At 35.3% G+C, this 23,490-nt stretch overlaps 2 protein-coding genes across 2 annotated transcripts; one reads left to right on the plus strand and one right to left on the minus strand.

The window, feature by feature from the left end:
- Positions 1-3,916: 3,916 nt before the first annotated feature.
- On the plus strand, positions 3,917-5,099 carry LOC129000288 (kinesin-like protein KIF20A). The gene has a single exon (XM_054427249.1). It carries the CDS (start codon positions 4,305-4,307, stop codon positions 5,097-5,099), a length of 795 nt encoding a protein of 264 aa, XP_054283224.1. The 5' UTR covers positions 3,917-4,304.
- A 29-nt stretch (positions 5,100-5,128) lies between these two features.
- LOC128999886 (uridine 5'-monophosphate synthase-like) lies at positions 5,129-19,350 on the minus strand. Its single transcript, XM_054426635.1, has 11 exons — positions 19,060-19,350; positions 16,748-17,008; positions 16,187-16,309; positions 15,508-15,619; positions 14,882-15,030; positions 10,141-10,274; positions 9,161-9,249; positions 7,853-7,972; positions 7,231-7,347; positions 6,060-6,241; positions 5,129-5,415 (listed from the first exon to the last, which is right to left on the minus strand). Exons 1-10 carry the CDS (start codon positions 19,198-19,200, stop codon positions 6,066-6,068), a joined length of 1,422 nt encoding a protein of 473 aa, XP_054282610.1. The 5' UTR covers positions 19,201-19,350; the 3' UTR covers positions 5,129-5,415; positions 6,060-6,065.
- Positions 19,351-23,490: the final 4,140 nt, after the last annotated feature.

Genomic DNA, 23,490 nt, shown 5'->3' on the forward strand with positions numbered 1-23,490 from the left:
TTTAAGGGTTATTTAGTAATCGACCGCCCGCGTTTGAGTTACTACGTGTTGCGTTCAGCAAACGGCAGGCGATAGTCACGATAGCTTGTATAGTGAGAAGTATTCCAAAGGCTAAAAATCATTTTCTATTGTATTTGTGGTCAATATCAAGCTATATAAGCCTAGATTTATTAGTAAAATACCTAAAAGTACAGATTTTAACTCTATATTTATGGTTAAATGACCAAAAAATACGTATAATTAGCATTCAAACTACTCAGGTTTATGCTTTTTACAACATTAAAATGCTTTATTACTGATTTTGTTACTTACTAATTCTTTTTTTCACCATAATATTGTTAATAAACAATCTTTATACAGTTCAATACTTTAAAACCATACATTTATACTTAAAACACGTATAGAAAATTCAATTTTCAATCGACTAAAACTCGAGGTTCAAGAGTCTATGTGTATGGTAAACTGTATGGTGTTTGTACTTTACTAATAAACTATTAAGCCAAAAAGTGTTTATGATTTTAGCCATACATATTAAAGTATGACAATAGATCTACAGCAGCGCGCGGTGACCTTGTGCAATTTCCTTTGTCAGCACATTCTATCGATGTTTGGGAAATACGGCCCGCGACTTGGCAGGCAGTTGATGTAAGACTATGTACACTTCAAAGTTTTCCAACTTCTTGGGGAAAAAAATATTTCTGTGGTAAACACTGAAAAACAAGTATTTTTTAAATTGTAGTTAAGTTTTTTAAATGACTTGGATATTATGGTGTAAACACGGCTATATAGACATTAACGTATATGTATTTAAGAGATGGCTGTCGTAAAAATTAATACAACACCAAAATAATTTGTAGGAGCTTTATAAAAAACGCTTTGGAACCCAGAAACATTTTATTTGAAAATATAATAACATAAATGTAAAATAGAGAGATAAAAAGAATAAATATATTATATTTAATAATAAAACATAATGATTGATAGCATAAGGACGTAACCTTGTTGCTGCAAACCTAGGGACTTAGCTACCTTTGAGGGGCTTATTTATTTTGATTCAATCAGCTTCATTGTTAAAGCATTTTTTTACTTATATCCACACCTAGTACAAAAAAGTATTGGGCCAAAGAACACTTCACAACGCAGAACAAAATTAGTTTTAAAAGCATACAACAAAACAAGAAATTTGCAAAATTGTTACAGTAATATCCATAAATCGGCAACCTATAGCAATAAATTTGATCTTAATAAGCAAATTTCCAAAAGTTCTAGGGGAAATGTCAAAAACTTATTCAACTACAAAATCCCTCTTTCAACGGTCTGTAAAAATAATTTTTTAGTACAATTTTGGTCCAATTTACAAAAATATGTGGATTTTTACAATATAGTTACAATTTTTACAGATAATAAGGAGCAAATTTAGGAGGCAGGTAAATAAGCATTAGAACAAACAGCAGTTTTTTGTTCTGAAAACCCTAAAATAAATAAGTTTGGCGGTAATAGAACTAGGTTTTTTTTTGATTACTACTGTCTTATCTCCTCAATAAAGGAATGTTAGGAATAAAATAACCGTTATCACTGAGATTTACACAACCTTTAGTCAGTCTATGGGAAATATAAACAAATAGTTTTATCTGGGTTGCCTGAACATAACAGTTGACATTTCTTAAATTCTATTGCAAAAAACATATAATCAAAAGTTAGGTATAGCAAAGTAAAGTAGAAGTAAAAATGTTTTGATGGTTTCAAGTTTAAAACAGGATTAAAACCTGCCTTAATCCCAATAAGTTTTACAAAACTACTTTCTAAAATATGGTTTTAAAAGGGTAAAAATTATTTTACTCTTCACTCTGCAGGAAAAATAGGTAGTAAAAAGGTGTGTATAATTTGAATATAAAATATCATTTTATAAAGTAATAAATCTAAAAAAATAATAACAAGCGTCTCGATGTTAAGATTTTGCTTTATGTTTAACAATTGTTTAAAGCTTAAAAACTTATCAATTCAACATACAACAGTAAAATGTTAAAGTTTGAGTAAGTTAGGTTACAATCCATTTTATTTTATATTTACTTTCATTGTCACATTGTGTTAAGTTTTCAAAACAATAAAAAAATCACAGTTACCACAAAGTTTCATAGTATAAAATATAAATTCTATAAATAAATATATATTCAAGGAATGTAAAAGGCACATAAGGTTTAATATGCAACACAATTGCTTGGATATTATAAACTAAAGTTAACACCATTAATATTTATTTACTCTACATTATACAATGGAAGACTTATTTCGAACACACCTGTACTACATAAACTAACAAGCGTTTTTAATCTGAGCACTGAAAATTCAACAAATGATAGTCTAACAGTCGTGGTTACATTCTATATTTATCTGAAATCATAAATCCTATCAAATGTTCTAAGCAATAACTAACAAATTTGTATTCACACAATAGATTTAGCTAGAATTACTTTCATTTCAATTTATTTGCAACTAAAACCTAATGGGTTAATGTGTTTTTGGTCTTTTACTTCCTGGAACTCATTCTTCAGGTGAGTTCATTGTGAACCCTTCCTTTCTCCTTAACACATCTCTTAACAGTTTTATTTTTGTGCATTCACTCAATCAGTTTTGAGATTTCATTATGATTGACACAAACAATGAGTATGTTGTAAACATTTTTTGTTGAATATTCTGGGTTGTTGAGAGGGTAACCAGCTTGCTCTCAAAGACCATTTTCCTTTTGTTCCTTGCATTCTGCAGCCACCACAAAAAAAAAACAATAAACCTTTTTCCCCTCCTCCTTTTAATCCCCTCCAATTTCCCTGAATCCAAAAAGAAAAACCTGTAATCCTCTCTAGGCTTCCTGCAGGTGCCCTTGAAGATACAATATACAAAATGTGTTGCTTTGAAACAACCTCCTGTTTTTTTTTTTTTTTTTTTTTTTTTTTTTTTAACAAAGGTGTTCTATTCAGATCCATTGCCACTGAGAAATCCTGATAACTATCAGTTACACTAGCTCCACTCACATTGATTTTGGACGGTGTTGCGCTAGCCTATATACATATAATTATTCATAAAATTCATCCCGTTTGACAGCTGATCATTGTGTACAAGCCCATTTATTCCTTTACGCCACAATTGGAATTTGTTCGATCAAACTTTTATTAACCATCCAAAATCAATGTATGTGTATGAGATGACTTGAGTGGAATATTAGAATATAAAAAGACAGTGTTGAAATAAAAGTAACTGTGTTGTATTAAAAATCAGAATAGAAAAAGTAAACAGCATTTATTTTGATAATAAACATTTAGGTTGCTATGGTAACAACTATAGCTACATGTGTTCATAACATTCTTCCCCACTTAATTACTGGAGAGCAAAGTCCTTAAGATAGGACGGAACCTTACGTTGTCTGGAAGGACGAGTTAATTTATTTTCTTTTTGTTCTGTGGCTTGAGGTCTGTCTAGATTTTCTTCCCTTAGAGTACCGTCTAGTTCTGTTGGATTGTTTGAATTTGATTCAGACTCTGGGTGGATCTCTTGTGGTGGTGCTTGACAGTCTATAATAGGTATCCGTCTTGGAACAACAGAACTACCTTGTTCGTTGTGTGTTGTAAATGTAACTTTCTTCTTGGATACAAGAGTCGAAATCAATTAATTTATGTGTCGTTTTAAACTTCGTCCGGAATCCAATTCAACAATGTAATGGTATTGACCTAATTTTCTCTTTGCTGTACCAAACTGCCATATGTCATTATTTCCCAGGTGAATTCTTGCCTGAACCCACGGAACGAAACATACAAACTTTAAAGAGAAGACTTATTGCTGCTGCCGATGATCCAACCCCAATTTACTACAACAAACCAGTATACCGTTTTGGTTTTGTAAGACCTAGAAAAATGGTTACCAAGAAGAATCTGTTGGACCACTACATTGAAGAGGATTCCATTAATCCCTCTGAAGATGCTATTAAAGTTTTCCTAAGGCTGAAACCAACTCTCATTGAAAATAATGTTATACAAGTGTTGGATGCTAAAACTTTACTTTTCAAAATGCCTCAAGAATTTATGCAAGCACGTAACAAGCTGAATATGGCAGATCATTACAAGTATTCCTTCTCACATATATACGAGCTGAACACAACCCAAAGTCAGATATAAACTGGTTGTGTTGCACCATTAATTAAGAACCTGTTTAATGGGCAACACTGTCTACTTTTTACCTACGGAACTACAAATGCCGGGAAAACTTTTACTGTACTAGGTAATGAAGATAATCCTGGAATCATCCCTCGCACAATGACGACAGTGTTCAAATCAATATGTGGAAAAGAGTACAAGAATGATCAAATAATGCCTGACAAGTTCAACTCGGCCATAGAAGTTACCGAAAGTACTCTGGCAGCAGACAAAAAATTCAAAGAAGAAATTTTAACATGGAGCCACCGAACGACTCAAATGGATTCCAAACTTCACAAAACCAACAGCACGGTTAGATCAAGTGTTGATGAAATATTTGGAGAGTCTGTGTTCAGAGAAATGCAGAAATGTTTAACCAATGACACGTCCATTGTTCAGTATGCATCAGAATCAGATGACCGATTTTCTGTGTGGGTCAGTTTTGCTGAGATTTACAATGAAGCAATTTACGATCTGTTGCAACTGCAACCTGTGACTCCCAACTTCAAACGAAAACAACTCAAATTGGGTCAAGATAATCACAAGAATTATTACATTAAAGGACTAAAACACGTGTTTGTCGGGTCGGAGGAGGAGGCGTACAAAGTATTGATGTTTGGTAAGACAAATCTCCAAGTGGCAGCCACTGGGATGAACACTAGGTCCAGCAGGTCTCATTGTATATTCAACATTAAACTGATCAAGAGTCCAAATGTGGAACACCCTGAGCGAGTGGTGGTTAGCAGCTTCGCTATGCAGAAAAAGACTCTGAATGTTGGTCTTAGATTGAAGGAATCACAAAACATCAATTGTTCACTTTATGTCTTAAGTCGTTGTTTTACAATTATCAGAGAGAACCAGATGAACATGGAGAGTAAAATGATCCCATCCTCGTCGCCAACTGAGATGACTTGAGTGGAATATTAAAATATAAAGACAGAGTGTTGAAATAAAAGTAACTGTGTTGTATTAAAAATCAGAATAGAAAAAGTAAACAGCATTTTGATAATAAACATTTAGGTTGCTATGGTAACAACTATAGCTACATATGTTCATTACAGTGTACCTAGCGTATAACATTCAACATCGTAAAGTCAGGGTATCCTTAAAAATAAAAACTACAGTAAATAGTCCTTTTTAACTAAATATACTAACAACGTTGTTCGCTGTCAATGGAATGTATGGCACGGAATGTATAGTGAACTCACAGAGTCTTCTGTTTGATAGTCTCCTGAAAAAAGTGTTTTGAATCAATCACTAAGCACAAACATATCAACCGTTATGGATTAGATAAAGCATTATTATACTCAAAACATGTTATAACAAATGTGCACATCCACGCTTAAGCTTCTCAATAAAAGCCAAGTTGATCAGTAGCCAATTGAAAAGATAATTACTAAGCATCACACCTTTTTAAGTTAAAAAAAAACACTTAATGACGATATCAACTCTCAGTACACTCTTTCAGGACCAGGAGTAAAATGTCAGTTGAAAAGAGCATCCATGTAAACATGAACAAACTGTATTGTTAAAATAAATGTACTATTGGTATTTGTGAATAAAAAATACACTGTTTACACTGTACTATAACCAGAGTTTGGTTTGGAGATTAATTTCTTTGATTTTAAGGCCTAGAAAGTCTAGTTATATCCAGTACTTGATTTGCAGAGGAACACGGTGGAACAGAGTTCCGGTAGCTCTCTTTCGGGGGAATAAAAATATTGGCATAAATAGGTACAAATCACATTGAATAGGTTACAGTTCCATTAGCTCATTTTTTACAAATCGAGCAGTGGTTCTATCAGTAGTGAATGCAAAAAATGTATAACATGGTAATGGGTTGTATACTGTAGTTATATTTCTATATAGGCCTACCTCAGTCTACTGTTTGAGTCTCTCCTGCAGTGCGTCCCACAGCTGAGTCTGGTATTGACGGGCAGCTGCGGCGGGGTTGTCGCCCCGCACCACTCCTCGCCCCACCACAGCCAGATCCGCACCCTTGCTCATCACAACGGCTCGGGGGGAGTTGTACTGCTGACCAAAACCATCTGCTGCTTCTGTAAGAATATATTCCTATTACAGTACTCCCTCGATAATCCAAAAACCACTGGAGGGGTGACCGATCACTGAAACAATAAATACTCGGAATTCTTCCTTGATTGATACTAGTGCTATGTCCATACCAAAATTTACCGATTCTTGATGATGATGCAACTTTTTGCTAATACCACACTAATAGGGTGTTTTTCAAGTCAATACCAAATTTAAGCAGCGATGACTAATTCTACCGAGCAATTTCAAATTCAAACCCTTCTAGAGGTATCTAAGGATGTAGGTATCTAAATAATTATCAAAAAGAAAATTGTATTATAACTTGAGGTGTGACGGCCTGGGATTTTCAATCAAGCCGGGCTCGAGGTAATATAAAGATCACCTTTCGCGGTCGCGGAGACATATTCATCGCTTTACGTGATCACTGCAAAACCCTAAATATCTTCCTCAATTAGAGAAACATCATCACTGTCTTCTGCAGTCACAGAAAAATCCTGAATATCTTTTAACGGTAATAGAAACATTATTATCATCGTCTCCCGTCATGGAAACAAAACACTAAGCCTCTCCCGTGGTCACAGGTACATTATCGTCTGCGGTCGTGTAACCATCAACATCTTTCGTGATCGCTGCAAAACCCTGAATAATACCTGTGGTCACTGGATCATCATCGTCTTCTACGATCAAAATAAAAAAGCTCGATTCTTATCATTAAGGTAAGTCTGCAATAAACCCTAACTGACCAAAGAACAAAATCCTTAAAAATCAAGGTAGTCTGTTCTAGTTTACATTTCTTTATCCCTAATATTGGAAAATTCTGCCACAAAAAAATTATCAATAAACCAATTGAAAAAAAATGTTTGTTTGAGTTTCAACAAAATCGGTGACTTTTCGGTCCCTTCCTAGAAATTATTGTATTCAGTGAACTTGCAGTGACCAGTAGACAACGTGTAGAAACTTTAGTTCGTAAAATGCTCTATTTGTTTGCACTCACCAGCCAACGAGACTCCAGGTGTAAGTTGTACAAGGCCTGGTGACACGACGACATCGGCTGACTGGGCGACCAATCCTGCGACCAGCTTGGGATAGGCGCCCGCCTGGCGCATTACACCTACAAACAGGAGTGTGAGTATCAACGTTACAAGTTTAGTAGGTAATATAAGGTTAGCAACAGCTCATCTATCAGATGGTCGTCCGTTTGATCTTGAACAAATCAGAAGCTGTCCTTGATATTTGGAACTTTTAGTAAATGGCTAAAGAATCAGCTGATATTAGAAAGCAGACGAACAGCTGTAATCGATTCTTTCACAATTCACACTCTTCTTCTTCTTAAAATGCGCACTCTGATGTGTTGGTGTTCTATGAATTGATTCAACCAATCAAATCAATTCTGATAGGTTATGTAAGTTATGTTTATCTACACTATGGGCACTTAAACATCATTGTAACAAGCATCAGTTATGAAATTGGTTGAAACCAGTGATTTCTGGTGGTTTTTTAATCACATTGAATAAGCTAACCAGTTTAAAATTCATTTACAAGTTCCACAGCTCATCATCGACAGGACCATAATCAGATAACTTATCTACGTTAACTCTTGTGAGAGGTGGACTCACTCTTGGTATATTGGGGTGTTATAAGGTTGCCGGCACAACTCAGTTGGGCAATAAGAAACACTCCCCTCGGCTCTGACAACTTCGCTGCCTCCGCCTCGATAGCACCTAGTACAGCGTCACCTGAGACAATATAACTGATCAGTATTACAAGTAATTATAAATTTAATGACAAATATTGAGAACCTACACAGGAAATCAATGCTTAGAGTTCAGAGATATTCAAATCTAGATATATAATCAAAGTTAGTGTTGCTTCAAACAGGTTGCCCCAACCACATAGTAAATTAGTAATGACAATTGTTAAACTCAAAGTCCTTCAGTTACATAACTCTTCCGGGAGTAATCCCCACTTTTATTTGCAGGAGTTGAAATTACAGTAGTAGACGCTCACTAATCCGGCCCGTTAGAATTTGCATCAAAAGGAAATGGTTGGCTGTCAGTAAAAAATGCCATGTTATTGTGATTTTTCCTTATTTTAGTAGAGATATAAAAAGCTAGAAATAAAAATAAAACACCCCTGAATGAAATTGAGTCAATCGACATCTACTGTTTGTTCCTGATGTCTGCCAATCGCTTCTGTAGCAATTGCTATCGACTCTTCGGATATGGCTCTCAACTCTGTCAAACGCACTAACATGGCTCGGGATTGCTTTAAAAAAACTGTTTGACCTTGCTGATGGAAAATTGGCTTAGACCTATGCCAAATTATTGAAAGAGCGTGTCTATCAGATGCCAAATTAGCATGCTGTTACTGTACAAGCAGTTCAAAAAGATAATTGTTCCTATTTGATTCACTGTCTCAGTTCACCACCACAGTTAAATTACTGCAACTCTAGTCCCACTTGGAGAATCCTATCATCAGTACAAAACCAATTTAACAAATAACTCTCCTAACCAGGAAGTTGCATACCAAATAATGCTGTTCTATGGAAGATAAAAGACCTTTTATTGCCAAAACCTTGCCCAATCCATATTAGACAATAATTAAACCAGTTGATCAGCTAGTAAACGGTGTATGCAAGGAAGATAGTTTGTTAAGCAAAATTCAGAAATAAACCTGCCGAACAAATCCCTTTCTTAACCACTCAAAACCCATAGAGCTAGTCCGCAGGTTAAAGCGGGGGGAAATTATATTGTTTGGTTGTGAAACAAATTCTTCACAATAATTAGGGTTGTAAATCACATCATGATAAGCAAGGGGTAAAAAAAACAGGCATAAAACGTGAATCTATTGTTATTGATAACCCTTTTACACTGCTCAAATTAACTGAAAATCTAGTTTTGGACAAAAGTTTTTTGAGGACTTACCAGGAAGGCCATGAACGGTTACGAGGTCAGCCCACGGAGCAATAACTGCATACTGAAGCGCAACAGTGTTACCAATATCAGCAAACTTTCTGCAAAAGCCGCAAATGTGTAGGCAACCAACATTAAGTGTTTCTACAATTTGTTAATTTTAAAAAAGCATAAGGTTTTCAACGTAAAAGGGATCAATATCAACCCTCCTTTGTTATTGATATGACTGGGCCTCCAAGCCTTAAATTGATTAAAATATCAAGTTTATTTCTCAAATAATTAAATATTACAGAGTAACGAATTAAGGATCAAAAAACAGTTGAGAAAAATAATCCCTCCATTTCGTATCTACAAGAAATGAAATATTAAAATTTATAGGCCTACAGTACATTTTTTTACTTTTTACAATAAGGAAGAATCAATAGATACCATGAGTGACGGCACGGGGGAGCCAGAGGGGGGAACGGCCCCTCCCTGAGAAAAACAAAATTTAAAATTGCCTATACTCTGTAATGTTTTAAACAGAATGTGAATGTAGCAACAAATAATATTTAAAAGATAAATCTGTTTTTTGAAATGTGTTTTTTTTTTTTTTTACATTAACTTTGTGTTTTTGGAGAAGGGATTTTTCTTACAACACCTGGTAAATAATACTGGTTTTAATTTCCGGCAGTATTCAATTTTACTTATTTTCTCTCAATCCTTGGACCCCATTGGTCCGTTACTTTACCACACTAGGCGGTAAGCAATGCAGTTAAGTCAATCTTTTCGATTCTTAAAAGTGAATTGAAAAGACTAGTTTAAAAAAATATGTATGTAAAGAATATTAACAGTGTAGATCTCTTTGAAAGAGTCACACAATACATTGTTTTTGTTTACCATAGAAATAACAACCCTCATCATTAAACTAAATGTGTATCGATCATTTAATTATTTGTATAGGTTAATCTATCTAAGTGTAGGAGAGATTATAACTGAGGGGTTTTCCTTACCTGTCTTCCATGACCAGGAAGTTATAACGCTTTGCAAGTTCTCTTAGCTTACTGCCAACATCTGCCGTCCAGTCGGTTACGATGTCAGAATGTGTCTTCACGACAGCTGCGTGTGGACCAACCTCCTCGGCTATCTGTGAGAATAAAAAAACAAAAGTTGTTAACCAACCAGTCATTGTTGGCAAGAATGTAACGGGTATTCAAAGTTGAGACTAAAATAAAAATAGACCTATTGTGGAAAAATGACATATCGAATAACTTAAATATCTAAAAAACTACTTGTCCTATCGAGCTCAAAGTGTTACCAGATAAAATCACATGAAATTCCCTAACTTGTGTTAAAAAATCAAAATGATCGGACAAATTTGAGAAATTAAGTAAAAAATTTAAGTTAAAAATATTAATTTACAAGGTCCGAACAAAAACCGCCATGACGTTGCGCGGAGCAAAAATGACCAAGAAAATAGTCCGAGACAAAAAGGCAATAAACTCGTAAATTACAAGTCTAATCAAAAAAAGTTAAATCAGGTAAAAGTGATAAAATATGTTTCTAAAGACGATTGTATAAATTTCATAAAGAATAAATAAAAAACTATAAAAAAGTGTAGGAATGGTTTTTAATTTGGCGGTTATGGCGCGAAAAAGATGGAAGAAGTGGCAAATAGTTAAAGTTATTAAAGCAAATATCTCGAGAATTACAGGTCCGATAAAAGTCAAATTCCAAATTAAAATAGAATGACTTTTACATTTTTCTCTAGCTATGCTGCAAAATTTGTAACAACAACTAAAAAATAAAGTAACATGCGTTTTTGGAAGGCGGGTAGTTTGTGGTAACGGTAAAATCGGTCATTGCTGAAGTAGCCGTATAACAGTGGGGACCGGAGCTGGTCTCTTGGTAGTCAGCATAGCATCATACTTCGTACATACAAGTGGACCTACAGGATGCATGAACATCGGGAAATTTTGATATAAACGGAGTATAAGTTGTTGAAGGGTGAAATTGTGTTAGGCTGGACTAACTTAGGCCATTGAATGCCATGAATACGCCGTAGACTTTCAATACAAAAAAGCGGATAAGTACCCAACTTAGTGATTTAACATTCTCAATATAACAAAACTTACTCTCATCATATAACTTAATAAACATTTTCTATTATTAAATAATTTTACAAAGGGCTCAGTTCAGTTATGGTTCAGTAATGTGCCAATAAACATGATTATGATTATTATGATTATGATTATGGATAGGTACTGCTAATCAATATTTTAACAAAACAGTAAATTAGCCTAGGCCAAGGACGAATTACTATCTTGATGATGCTAGGGTGTAGGCCTGACGATAGTTTTTAGTGGAGAGTATTTTTCATGTATGTATATAAGTAGTATTAATAATGAAATAAAATAATTTTTGTAAACAGGTGTTTTCATTGACTCAGCCTAGATTCACTAGCTTCACAATGAACCCATAAGTCTATCACATCTTTGAAATTAAAGATGGGACTTCCCTGATTGTAAGAGAAACTCATGTAACTACACTAACTCTTTTATTTAAAAAACTTTAAAAAAAAGGTATAATGTAAAATTTAAAGTAGGCCTAAGTTGAGAAGGCATAACCTTATAAAAATAAAGGTATAGGTCACAAGAACGTGTTTAAAAATCCAAGAATAATGACTATAAATAACAATTCTCTAAGACTGCACAAATTTTGTATGGATTGTAATTGAAAGCGAAATAATTTTAACTGTTTAAATCTCCATTGCTGAGGCTAGGTCATCAAAAGTAACACACGTGTTATTTGGTAGGTTAAATAATGAATAGTTTTTGAATTTTTATTTACTTAGTACTTTTAATTAGTAGCTAAAATAAACTGCCAGATAACAAGAGGATCTGGATTGGTGCATAGCTGGATCATCATGAATGAGTCCATTGTAGGAATCTTTGCTAAGTTAAAGTTCAAACAAAGTTTTATAGCCTACATTTTTACCATTGCCAGCAACATAGCTGTTTAAGTTTCACTAAAGCCCCCCATACACGGGCGAGCATGTTCGCGAGCATGTTGGCGAACATGCTCGTGAACATGCTCGGCGTTGTCAACAGACGGACGAGCATGCTCCCGAACATGCTTGGTGTTTCCAAGTGCAGACGAGCATGCTCGCGAACATGTTCACGATCATGCTCGTCGCTCGGTAGCGGTTCCTAGGCCTATTCTTGCTTTTCTTGTGCTCTGTGACAGTCAAGTTGTGTGTATTTAGCCTACTCCTGTTTTTTTGCTGCAATTACAGCATTTAGTTTTTTTGCAACATACGCATTATTTCTTAGATATAAATCAGACTCGACGTTCTGTACCCACGAGCACCTCAGCTTCCACATATTATCCGCACAGGATGGCCTTGGAACAGTTCCTGGGATAACAGCTATTTGTGTAATAGCTTCACTGTATATCTGTGTTGGACCCGATAGTTGTTTTCTTTTCAACAGTTGCGAACTGTGCATTGTGATTTTGTAAAGGTGTTTATTATTTACTTACTGTTTGTTTACTTTTGACTTGAGCTTTGAGCTGCTTGAAAAGGTGTTTTACGCCACACTACATTATTTTGACGAACTTCCCACGCAAGGATTTAGTCCAGAAAACAGCTGTTTGCCGCCAGCTTATTCAAATGGGGTTTCATTGCGTACTACTGTACTGTACAGTAATGGGTTTTGCCGGACACCAATCAGCTGATAATACTATATTTAGGTGGCAATGAATGGTTATAAACAAAAACATAACCTCTCTTAGAGGTTATGACTAGTGATTTTTAGTCCTTTAGTTGGTGAAAATATATTAGGATTCGTACAGATTTAGTAGTATGGCGTAAACTATCGTACGTAACTCGTCCAAAATGTGTGTACCGGACTCGTATGGTACTCCCGAGCTCGACTTCGTCTCGCACGGGAACGACCACACTCGTCCGGTAAACACTTATTTTCAGGACTAGTAACGTAATATACTATTATGATTATGAAAATTAAAGTGCTGTGAGTGTAATGAAGATGATTTGTTATTAGGTATTGACAATTAAATGTTTTGCGTGCATGAATTATTTATAAGGTTTTAAATGTTCGCTTAACCTATATTTTTCGGATTCTTCAAGAAAGAGTGATTTAGGTTAGGTTGAGTTGTGTTTATGTGTGAATTTGTTAGATTGTAGTTTTGGTAGTGGTAGGTCTAGGTTTATTAAATTTTAAGTTAGTTGGGCAGTTGGGCCTTTCAGTTGAGTTTAGGTCTAAGTTTAAGTTATTGCCTTTGAAAAAGTTCAATTAATAACACAACTCAACCTAACCTATTATGAGGAATCCGAAAAATATAAATTAAGTGAACATTTAAAACTTTGTAAATAATTCATGCACGCAAAACATTTAATTGTCAATACCTAATAACAAATCAGCTTCATTACACTCACAGCACTTTAATTTTCATAATCATAAAACACCTTTTCAATCAGCTCAAGTCAAATTAAACAAACAGTAAAGAATGAACACCTTTACAAAATTACAATGCACAGTTCGCAACTGTTAAAAGAGACAACTATCTAACCAGGTCCAATAAAGATTTACAGTGAAGCTATTACACAAATAGCTGTTATCCCAGGAGCTGTTCCAAGGCCTTCTGTGCATGTGGAAGCTGAGGTGCTCGTGGGTACAGAACGTCGAGTAATAGGGGCGATTTATTTTTGGCCGATTTTGTAATTGGCCGATCTGAAAATCGACCGTGTGTGCCAGGCCTTAAGTTATCGGATTAAATTCATTCGCTATGGTTTGAAAATAATGTTGGTTAAAATTCCATCGTTGTGCAATAACATTTCTCGTAGTTTTGCTCATTCTAGCCTTTCTTAGAATTATTTAATTGTGACAAATTAACTTACTACAGAATTGATTGTACACATTTCTGTAATACTGTTATATACAAATTGTAATTAATGTATCCTCTATTTTGGAAACTCCTTTAAATTTCGTATTTATTGCGTTACAAACACAAATAAATATTTATTTAGCTTCTGTAAAAATTGATTCTAAATCTATTACTGTAACTGGAATACATCAGAGTATCAACACCATGATGATTACAAGTGCAATCTGTCTATTGCGGCTACTTTGAAATGGCGGTAACGAAGTAATCGTTTGGAATCGGAACGGTTACTTGTAATGAGTCCACGAGTGTAACTGGAATCATAGTAGCGGCTACATCGATGGAATCATTTAGCCTATCTCTACCCAAGTTGCAGCAGCGAACATGCTCTCGAACATATGGTCGTCCCCACAGACGGGCGAGCATGCTCGCGAGCATGTTCGTGTTCGGGCTCGCCAAGTCCGACGAGCCGAGTGCCGAGCCCAACATGCTCGCTGCGACGGATCCCACACACGGGCGAGCATGTTCGTCGCCAACAACGTCACGAGCATGCTCGGGAACATGCTCGCCCGTGTATGGGGGGCTTAAGGAATTGCTGGGGTTTGGCGTATCTATGACCTCTGTGTGTGTTTTCTGAAAGGGAATATTTCAACTACATTAGTGTGCCAAAATTATAAAATATAGGTACTGGCCTTAACAGTTAGTATAGGTCTATCTAATTGGAGAAAAGAGGTTTCTTACTCATACTTTCAGGTTCCAGGATAACATGATTCATGTTTTAGTATTTTTTATCTATTCATGATGTATATGGCATGTTGTGTGGGAATGAATAAGAATTATTTGGATTGGTACCTTGAGCAGTTGCGCAGATGATGTTACGTCAACTGCGACACACAGCGGACTCTGTTTGTCGTTGATGATGCGCAGAAGTCTGGCAGCGATGGAACACGGAGCAGCCTCGGCTCTCTCCAACAACGGCATTTCTATCCGCGACACTAGGACTGAAAGTAGGTGAAAAAGAGGTTAGGATAAAGTTGAAATTGTACGTGGCCACTAGACGGGCATCAGATTTTTTTGTGTTCTTAATTGTGTATCCTTGATGATGATAAGTTGTATTTATGTGTATTGACAACACAAATGGTTCAAATAATTGTACAAGAGGACAAGGCTTGGAAATGGAAATATTATGTTTGTATTGAAATTATAAGGGTTTGATTTTCTACATAGGCCTACCTTCAATCTCTGTGAAACAGACAAGAAACTTATTTTTATCAATAAAAACAACTGGAATTTCCTGTTCATAAGATGGGAAAACTGGACCATCTTTCTGGACCATATTAACTTAAATTAACATAAATATGCCTAACCCCGCAGCTTTTAAATGGTCATCGTCTCCTTTGAAATGAAGGAAACAATTTTCTTAGTTGTTTATTGAATTCACATCCAAACTGAATCAAAGCATTTAAATTTTCACTCACTTTGTTTGATTGGCTCGCCTCTCGAGTCAAGCTGGTTGGCAGAAATGTACGTTCGGATCTTGTTTATCGTTTCATCATCAATCTTGCCAGCAGCTCGCAAACATTTGAGTAGCTTCAACAAAATTACTTGACACTTGTCAGGTAAACTTCTTACAGTACAAGTCAGTTGTACACATACTAAGCTGAATGTTTGACAATAATAATGAGACATATTCTTCTCTACAGTGCTAAAACCTGCACTGTAGACAAAGATGCAGACAGGAAACTAATTACTTTCAGCTAAATAAAGTTAACTTGCCACTATTCATTTTGAGGAAAAGTACTCTCATATCATTAGCCTATATAATTTAAGCCAGAGAATTCCACATTAAGTGGCTCCTAAACATTCATGGACATATCTACATGGTGAGGTAATACCCAAAGGAAATTGTCAGTTAAAATAGTTGTCAGTTATGATCAGAGTTGTCTGCATCCTTATGTTTGCTTTCGTGGTATATTTATCAGTCTATAATTCTACTGAGTGAATCGACAAACTTACCGCAAGGTTATTAAAATAGCCTAGGATCGACTATACTGTAATACTTCAATTTTAAAGAATATTTACTTGCAAAAATCTCACACTGGAAATTTATACATAGTCTTTTTTTTCGTGGTTGGCAAAACTATGTAGCCTAGGTACCTTAGTGAGTGTGAGAAGGGGTTTCATCACAATCCCCTGCTTCTTGAGGTTCCCGGAGCCACCTTGTTCTCTGTCAAGAACTACAATGGTATCTCGTACCTCCAGACCTTCTCTTTTCAAATCCTTGAAAACAAAGTTGTATTATTCACCTTCTAGTAAGTTTCTTAAGCATAATTTAGGGCCTAATCAAAACGTTACCGGAAGCAAGCCTTTATTCTGTTGTAAGCAGAGGCAAAAAGTGCTTGTCTGAATTTTATTTTTATATAATTCATTGCCAAACGATTTATTTTCGCTTTCATTAAAAATCTTTGCATCTAATCTTCAGGATTTTAAAGGTAGGCCTATAAAAAAAGGCTAACCTACCATACCAACTTTTTTTTTCGTAAAAAAAAAGTGATTTTAGTAAAACTCATTATTGCTAGTTTGTACTTGTCAATCACAATTCTACATCCTTAAACACTAAACAATATTTAACTATGGGTAGATTTATGGTTGTATTTCACAATTGGGCCTAATGCACCAAAGAAGTTATCCCACTGGTCAAATAATAACCTAACATACCTCTACAGTTTCCAAAATGCTTGAACCAGTTGTGACAACATCTTCAATAATGATGCAGCGATCGCCTTTGTTGAAAACTCCCTCAACAAGTTTCCTAGTTCCGTAATCTTTTGCCTCTTTCCGACGAATGAGCATTGGCAAGCCGGCATTGACTGCTATTATTGTTGCCAGCGGTAAAGCAGTGTAGGGAACGCCACAGAGTACATCACATTTTAAGCCTTCCGCTTGAATATGGTCCCAAAGCAGCTCTGAGAGTAATTTCTACAAAGTTAATTGTAAACATTATTTGAAATTCATAAAATAAAAAGTAACAGGTCACAGATTACATGCCCAATAGTCAGTAACTTAGTGTTCTATATTTCCTGTGCCTTGTTCTTCTACTGGGTGCTTTTTACTGTTGTTTTAAGTAGTTAGGCCTAAGAGCCTTGCCGTCTAATTTAACCTGTTTGCAGTAAATTCCTGGAAGAGGTATAAAAGTCTTTCTATTTCAGTAGGCCTAAATTAACCCTTCTCGGACAGGCGAAATCGTGACATAGAACGGGAAAAATTTTTAGGAAAAAATTAAAATGAATTATCTTTATTTGTGTTTTGTTATCCAAGTATACATAAAATAAACACAATGGAACACTTCCTACTGTCAAAGTAATATTTTACTCGTTTTTAACTACCGTAAAACCGTCTTGACCCGGACAGGGGTTGTTGACCCGGACACCCATGCGTGCTGATTTCAAAATCGTCACTACAAACTCACCTGACGAGATAAACACAAAATGAATGCGTTGGTAGAATCACCACAACATAACCTAAACAGCTGTATGGGCATCGCAGGGCTGTTTGTATTATTTCGTTCATCAGTAACAGGTTTACCAAACTGCTTACTTTTTGCAAAAAAATAATCTTTGTCTGACTAAGGTCAAAGACGTCTAAAATATATATACCAAAACACCGAAATCAATACTAAACTATAGTAAATTTCATCGCAATTAAGAATACGTTTGTTCAGTTCATATTGAGCAATTACGAAAAAAAATATTCTCAAAAAACATAAGTCAGTCTTGACTCGGACAGCACGGCAGACAAACTTTTTCCGCCTGTATGCACCCATACAGTTGACAGCTACGATGATTTCCCGTGCTAATGTTCTGTTCCCGCTTAATTTCATTGTTTTTCATTGGTTTTTTATCCTTGTCTACTTTATTATTAATTTTTGTTCAATATAGTGAGATTAGTTCGTACACTGTGTTATTACTCTATGCTACCCCCCTCCTACCCCTCCCCTAACTCTAAAATATTTTCCAAAGTGATTCATATTGTAGTAAAAAGTTGCTGGTTACAATAACATGTCCGAGTGCGGACTGTAAAGGTTAGTTTCAAAGTTATAACGTAGTTTAGGTTAGTGTCCGGGTCAACACCACTTTGCCTGGTTGACCCGGACACTTTTATTTTTTTTTTTCTATTGTATGATAGGTAAAGAGGGAAGTTTAATACAGGAATAGGATAAATGAAACACGCTAAATCGAATGGTGATTGTTTCATTTTAATATCTTAACCTATAACTGAGCAGTGGCCCAAAAACCATAAAATAGTGTCCGGGTCAAGACGTGATTACTGCAAATATATCCGCTATCCGTCCCCGTATGAGTAGAAAATCAGCGGATATAACTGCCACCCGTCTTTAAAGATATGACCATGACAATGTTAGGCAATAAATAAAGAACATTAACTTATGTAAACAACAAATAAAGACAACGAAGTGTTGAACACGAAACGTCGAGGGGGGAGCGTAGGAGAGGATGGGGTGCGCAGGAGAGGGGGTGGCGCGGGAGAGGGGGTGGCGCGGGTGTGGGGGGAGTGTGGGAGTGAGCGCAGCCATGGAAAGAGCAGGAAAGTGGCGCCTTGGTACCGCGAAACATCTGGTTACTGCTCAAGCTTCTGCCAGTCTGTCTGAATAGAAGGCAGATATATCCGCTTCCCGTCTGGAACATCAAAACCATAAGCAGATATATCCGCCACCCGTCCTTTATCGCCAAAGACTTAGGCGGATATATACGTAACCCGACCGGGAAGGGTTAAGTTAGTTATCAATAATTTTCCCGTGACAATATTGAGAAATTTTACCATACACAGGTCTACCAATAGGCCTACTAAATAATTACTACTGCCGTGCCATAGCAGGTCCAGGACCAAGACCTAGTCTAACTTAGTGTAATTTGTGAGCTAACTTAAGGTACTGCAACACATTTTTATTAGAATAACTTAGGTGATAGTCTCAGGCCCTTCGTCATTAATATTGACAATAAAGTAAAACTCACCATAATTTTAGGGTAAGAAATCATTATTCTAAGATCAAAATACACTGGAGAGTTAACCCCTACTTTCATTTTAAAGTCACCAAATTTAACAGCACCAATATCGTAAAACTGAATGCACAGATCATTTAATTTGGACTCCATCGTTGAAACACAAATATATAGCGTATTAGGTAAGGGACTTAACAATTGAGAAAATTTATGTAAAATAAAAAATAGGCCTTTCAAGAATAACAACAGAAACGAGGAAAAATAATGCGAAAATCTAAAGACAACCCTGCGGATAATGCTGGGTTCACAACAGACCAACCGTATGATTTGATTCGGACCGTCGTGAAGTTAGCGGCTCTTTTCATCGGCGCTTTTTCGATTTGTAATAGATGTGGGTTGGTACTCCTGCGGACGCCACAAACGTGTTTTGCAGGGATGTCGGAAACACAATTCAATGACAATACGGTGCGAAATGATGTTTTTATATTTATATAATGTCAATTATACATTAATAAAACGTGTATACAAGTTAAAACTAATTAATTGACGTATTTTAAAAGGCATATTTGAGACCGTAGTGTACATTATACGTAGCTATGGCTTAACATAACGCGATCAATTAAAACTCCGAACATAAAAAGTGCATAATCTTTTTTCCCAAGCCCATCACATCAACTTTGAGCTATTCCAATGGTAATATACAATGTGTAGAATACTCAGTATAAATATGATTGAGGCAGTCCAGTGAATTACGAAGCTATAAGGCAAAATGTAAATGGTTGATAGTAACTCGTATCAAGAAAAAGTGCACAATCTTTTTCCTAAGCCCATCACATCAACTTTGAGGTATTCTAATGGTAATGTACAATGTGTAGAATACTCAGTATAAATATGATTGAGGCAGTCCAGTGAATTACGAAGTTATATGGCAAAATGTATATGGTTGATAGGAACTCGCATCAGGAAAAGTGCACAATCTTTTCCCTGAGCCCATCACATCAACTTTGAGGTATTCTAATGGTAATATACAATGTGTAGAATACTCAGTATAAATATGATTGCGGCAGTCCAGTGAATTACGAAGTTATATGGCAAAATGTATATGGTTGATAGGAACTCGCATCAGGAAAAGTGCACAATCTTTTTCCTGAGCCCATCACATCAACTTTGAGGTATTCTAATGGTAATATACAATGTGTAGAATACTCAGTATAAATATGATTGCGGCAGTCCAGTGAATTACAAAGTTATATGGCAAAATGTATATGGTTGATAGGAACTCGCATCAGGAAAAGTGCACAATCTTTTTCCTAAGCCCATCACATCAACTTTGAGGTATTCTAATGGTAATATACAATGTGTAGAACACTCAGTATAAATATGATTGAGGCAGTCCAGTAAATTACGAAGTTATATGGCAAAATGTATATGGTTGATAGGAACTCGCATCAGGAAAAGTGCACAATCTTTTTCCTAAGCCCATCACATCAACTTTGATGTATTCTAATGCTAATATACAATGTATAGAATAATCAGTATGAGTATGATTGCGGCAGTCCAGTGAATTACGAAGCTATAAGGCAAAATCTATATGGTTGATAGGAATTGCGTCAGGAAAAGTGCACAATCTTTTTCCTAAGCCCATCACATCAATTGTGAGGTATTCTAATGGTAATATACAATGTTTAGAATAATCAGTATGAGTATGATTGCGGCAGTCCAGTGAATTACGAAGTTATGTGGCAAAATGTATATGGTTGATAGGAACTCGCATCAGGAAAAGTGCACAATCTTTTTCCTAAGCCCATTACATCAACTTTGAGGTATTCTAATGCTAATATACAATTTATAGAATAATCAGTATGAGTATGATTGCGGCAGTCCTGTGAATTACGAAGTTATATGGCAAAATCTATATGGTTGATAATCTGCGTCAGGAAAAGTGCACAATCTTTTTCCTAAGCCCATCACATCAACTTTGAGGTATTCTAATGGTAATATACAATGTGTAGAATAATCAGTATGAGTATGATTGCGGCAGTCCAGTAAATTACGAAGTTATATGGCAAAATGTATATGGTTGATAGGAACTCGCATCAGGAAAAGTGCACAATCTTTTTCCTGAACCCATCACATCAACTTTGAGGTATTCTAATGGTGATATACAATGTGTAGAATACTCAGTATAAATATGATTGCGGCAGTCCAGTGAATTACGAAGTTATATGGCAAAATGTATATGGTTGATAGGAACTCGCATCAGGAAAAAGTGCACAACCTTTTTCCTAAGTCCATCACATCAACTTTGAAGTATTCTAATGTTAATATACAATGTGTAGAATAATCAGTATGAGTGTGATTGAGGCAGTCCCCTAAATTACCAAGTTATATGGCAAAATGTATATGGTTGATAGGAACTTGCAACAAATAAGAATGCATTATATTTTTTCTATGCACATCACAACAACTTTGAGCTATTCCAATTGTAAAATACATCGTAGTAGGTATATAATATTTATGAATATGATTGAGGCAATCAAGTCAATTATCTGTGGAGAAATCTGAGGAGAGGTAACCTTAACGAAAGGGAAACAAAATGAAACTGCTTTTTCAAAAAGATAAAAATTTAAATAAGCTATTTTATTTACTTTATAAACATATCGTGTATGAAAATAATCTATTTACACAACCTTAAACTATAAACGTAAGCAAAACATGTTGGAAAACATAAAACATAAACATATTGTAATGAAAATATTTTATTCTTATAGGAATACGTATAATAAATCTATAAAAAATCCAAATGTACTCGTTGGTATGGATTTATAATTGGTTCGGTTACAAATACTTGGTAATGATATATTGCACTCATGAATAAAGCATATAGGCCTATATAACAACGCAGATCTCAATCGTCAAAGTAAGTTAATAGATTACCTAGTCTAGCAAACATCATACCGTACTATATAAGATTTAAATGTGGAAGTTTGTGTGTTTGTTTTTTTTAAGTTCAATCACGCAAGGACTGGTCAGATTGGGCTGAAATTTGGCATGATAATTGATCACATTCTATGGGGTAAAAATTGGTTTTTCTCATTTTTGACACTCGATATATAACTATTTCCCAATTTCTCCCTAACCCTTTTTGGATTATTAAACAAATAATTTCGTATTTTGAAGTGTAGATTTCCCATGTTAATCTTATTGATCTTATTGTAGGGACTTGTTGTGAGACGACAATAGATAAAATCGGCTAAGAAATGGTGGAGGAGTTCAACCGACAAAATTTCATGTAGCGTATTAATTATATAGATACTCCAATTTGACAGGTATTTTAGTAGGTATTAAGGGGACTTGTAAATTGAATAATTTACACTTTGGAGTCAAAAGTTAGCTTTCACTTTGGATGTTGTGCGTTATGTCTAATTGCACTTGGTTAATCTTTTTCAGGTGTTGTTGAGGCGTGTGCTCCCGCTATCTCCGCGTCCCGCCACCTCCGAACCCAAATCTGTTCCTTATCCTCTGAATTCTTGAGTGACCCTTGTAATCCCCTGTCACCCTACTGTATTTCATTTTATTTTTAAATGCTGAATTTGTGTCACAAACGCTGAATGTTTACAGCTGTTACGTTAAGCAAATGGAGTTATAGCAAAAGCTTTAGTCTAGAAGGTTAGCGTCGGCTGCTAGACTTTTTTAAAATTAAAACGTAATTTCTAGAAAACTGAAACCCTAAACTAAAATTATGCCTTCGACATATCCTAGTTCTCAAAATTATCTTTCTTTCGACACAAAAATCGTGTGGTTGATTCAGTATCGTGAAATAAAAAAACCCTGTTACGTTTTAATATATACAAGCTATTGGCCCGTCATACGTACGGGAATCGAGTAGTCAGTTAAAATTGTGTTTAATTCAGAACAGTTCGTTATGCATTTTAAATTCGATAATTTGAAACCCCTGAAACAGTTCTCGAGAGCAGAGCATTCGATTTGTATATACATCAATGGTCTTACTTATCTCTGTGGTCTACTCTATCAACTAATCTTACTTGTTTCCTATAACCAATGACAAAATCATAGACTAAATCAAATAACCTCATAGTTCTATAGAATATTTTACCATACAAATATTTTTCAAACAAAGAAATTATACTAACTGGATATTTTACTATCAATTCTTAAACAAAATAGTCAATATTGATTTTGAATTGAGTTTTGAAGATAAAAAATAGTACAGTTATTTTTAATGCGTATTTCAAAAAAATTCTTGATGTGGTTAGAGCATGGTTATTGAATAGTTAGGTCAACCATATACATTTTGCCAGATAACTTCGTAATTTACTGGTCTGTCTCAATCATATTTATACTGACTATTGTACACATTGTATGACTACATATTGTATATTACCATTAGAATACCTCAAAGTTGATGTGATGGACTTAGGA

Source organism: Macrosteles quadrilineatus, unplaced genomic scaffold (assembly GCF_028750875.1).
Source record: "Macrosteles quadrilineatus isolate MER2022 unplaced genomic scaffold, UCM_ALF_1.0 Scaffold_8__2_contigs__length_117827958, whole genome shotgun sequence".
NCBI classification, from domain to species: domain Eukaryota; kingdom Metazoa; phylum Arthropoda; class Insecta; order Hemiptera; family Cicadellidae; genus Macrosteles; species Macrosteles quadrilineatus.

What these genes read in the sequence shown, in the direction of transcription:
- LOC128999886 (XM_054426635.1), bottom strand. Translation starts at nt 19,200, where the DNA reads ATGGAGTCCAAATTAAATGATCTGTGCATTCAGTTTTACGATATTGGT. An exon ending in GCATTTTGGAAACTGTAGAG is followed by an intron (nt 16,310 to 16,747) that starts GTATGTTAGGTT and finishes TTTGTTTTCAAG; the next exon opens with GATTTGAAAAGAGAAGGTCT. An exon ending in TTCCTGGTCATGGAAGACAG is followed by an intron (nt 9,250 to 10,140) that starts GTAAGGAAAACC and finishes CGGCTTTTGCAG; the next exon opens with AAAGTTTGCTGATATTGGTA.
- LOC129000288 (XM_054427249.1), top strand. Translation starts at nt 4,305, where the DNA reads ATGACGACAGTGTTCAAATCAATATGTGGAAAAGAGTACAAGAATGAT.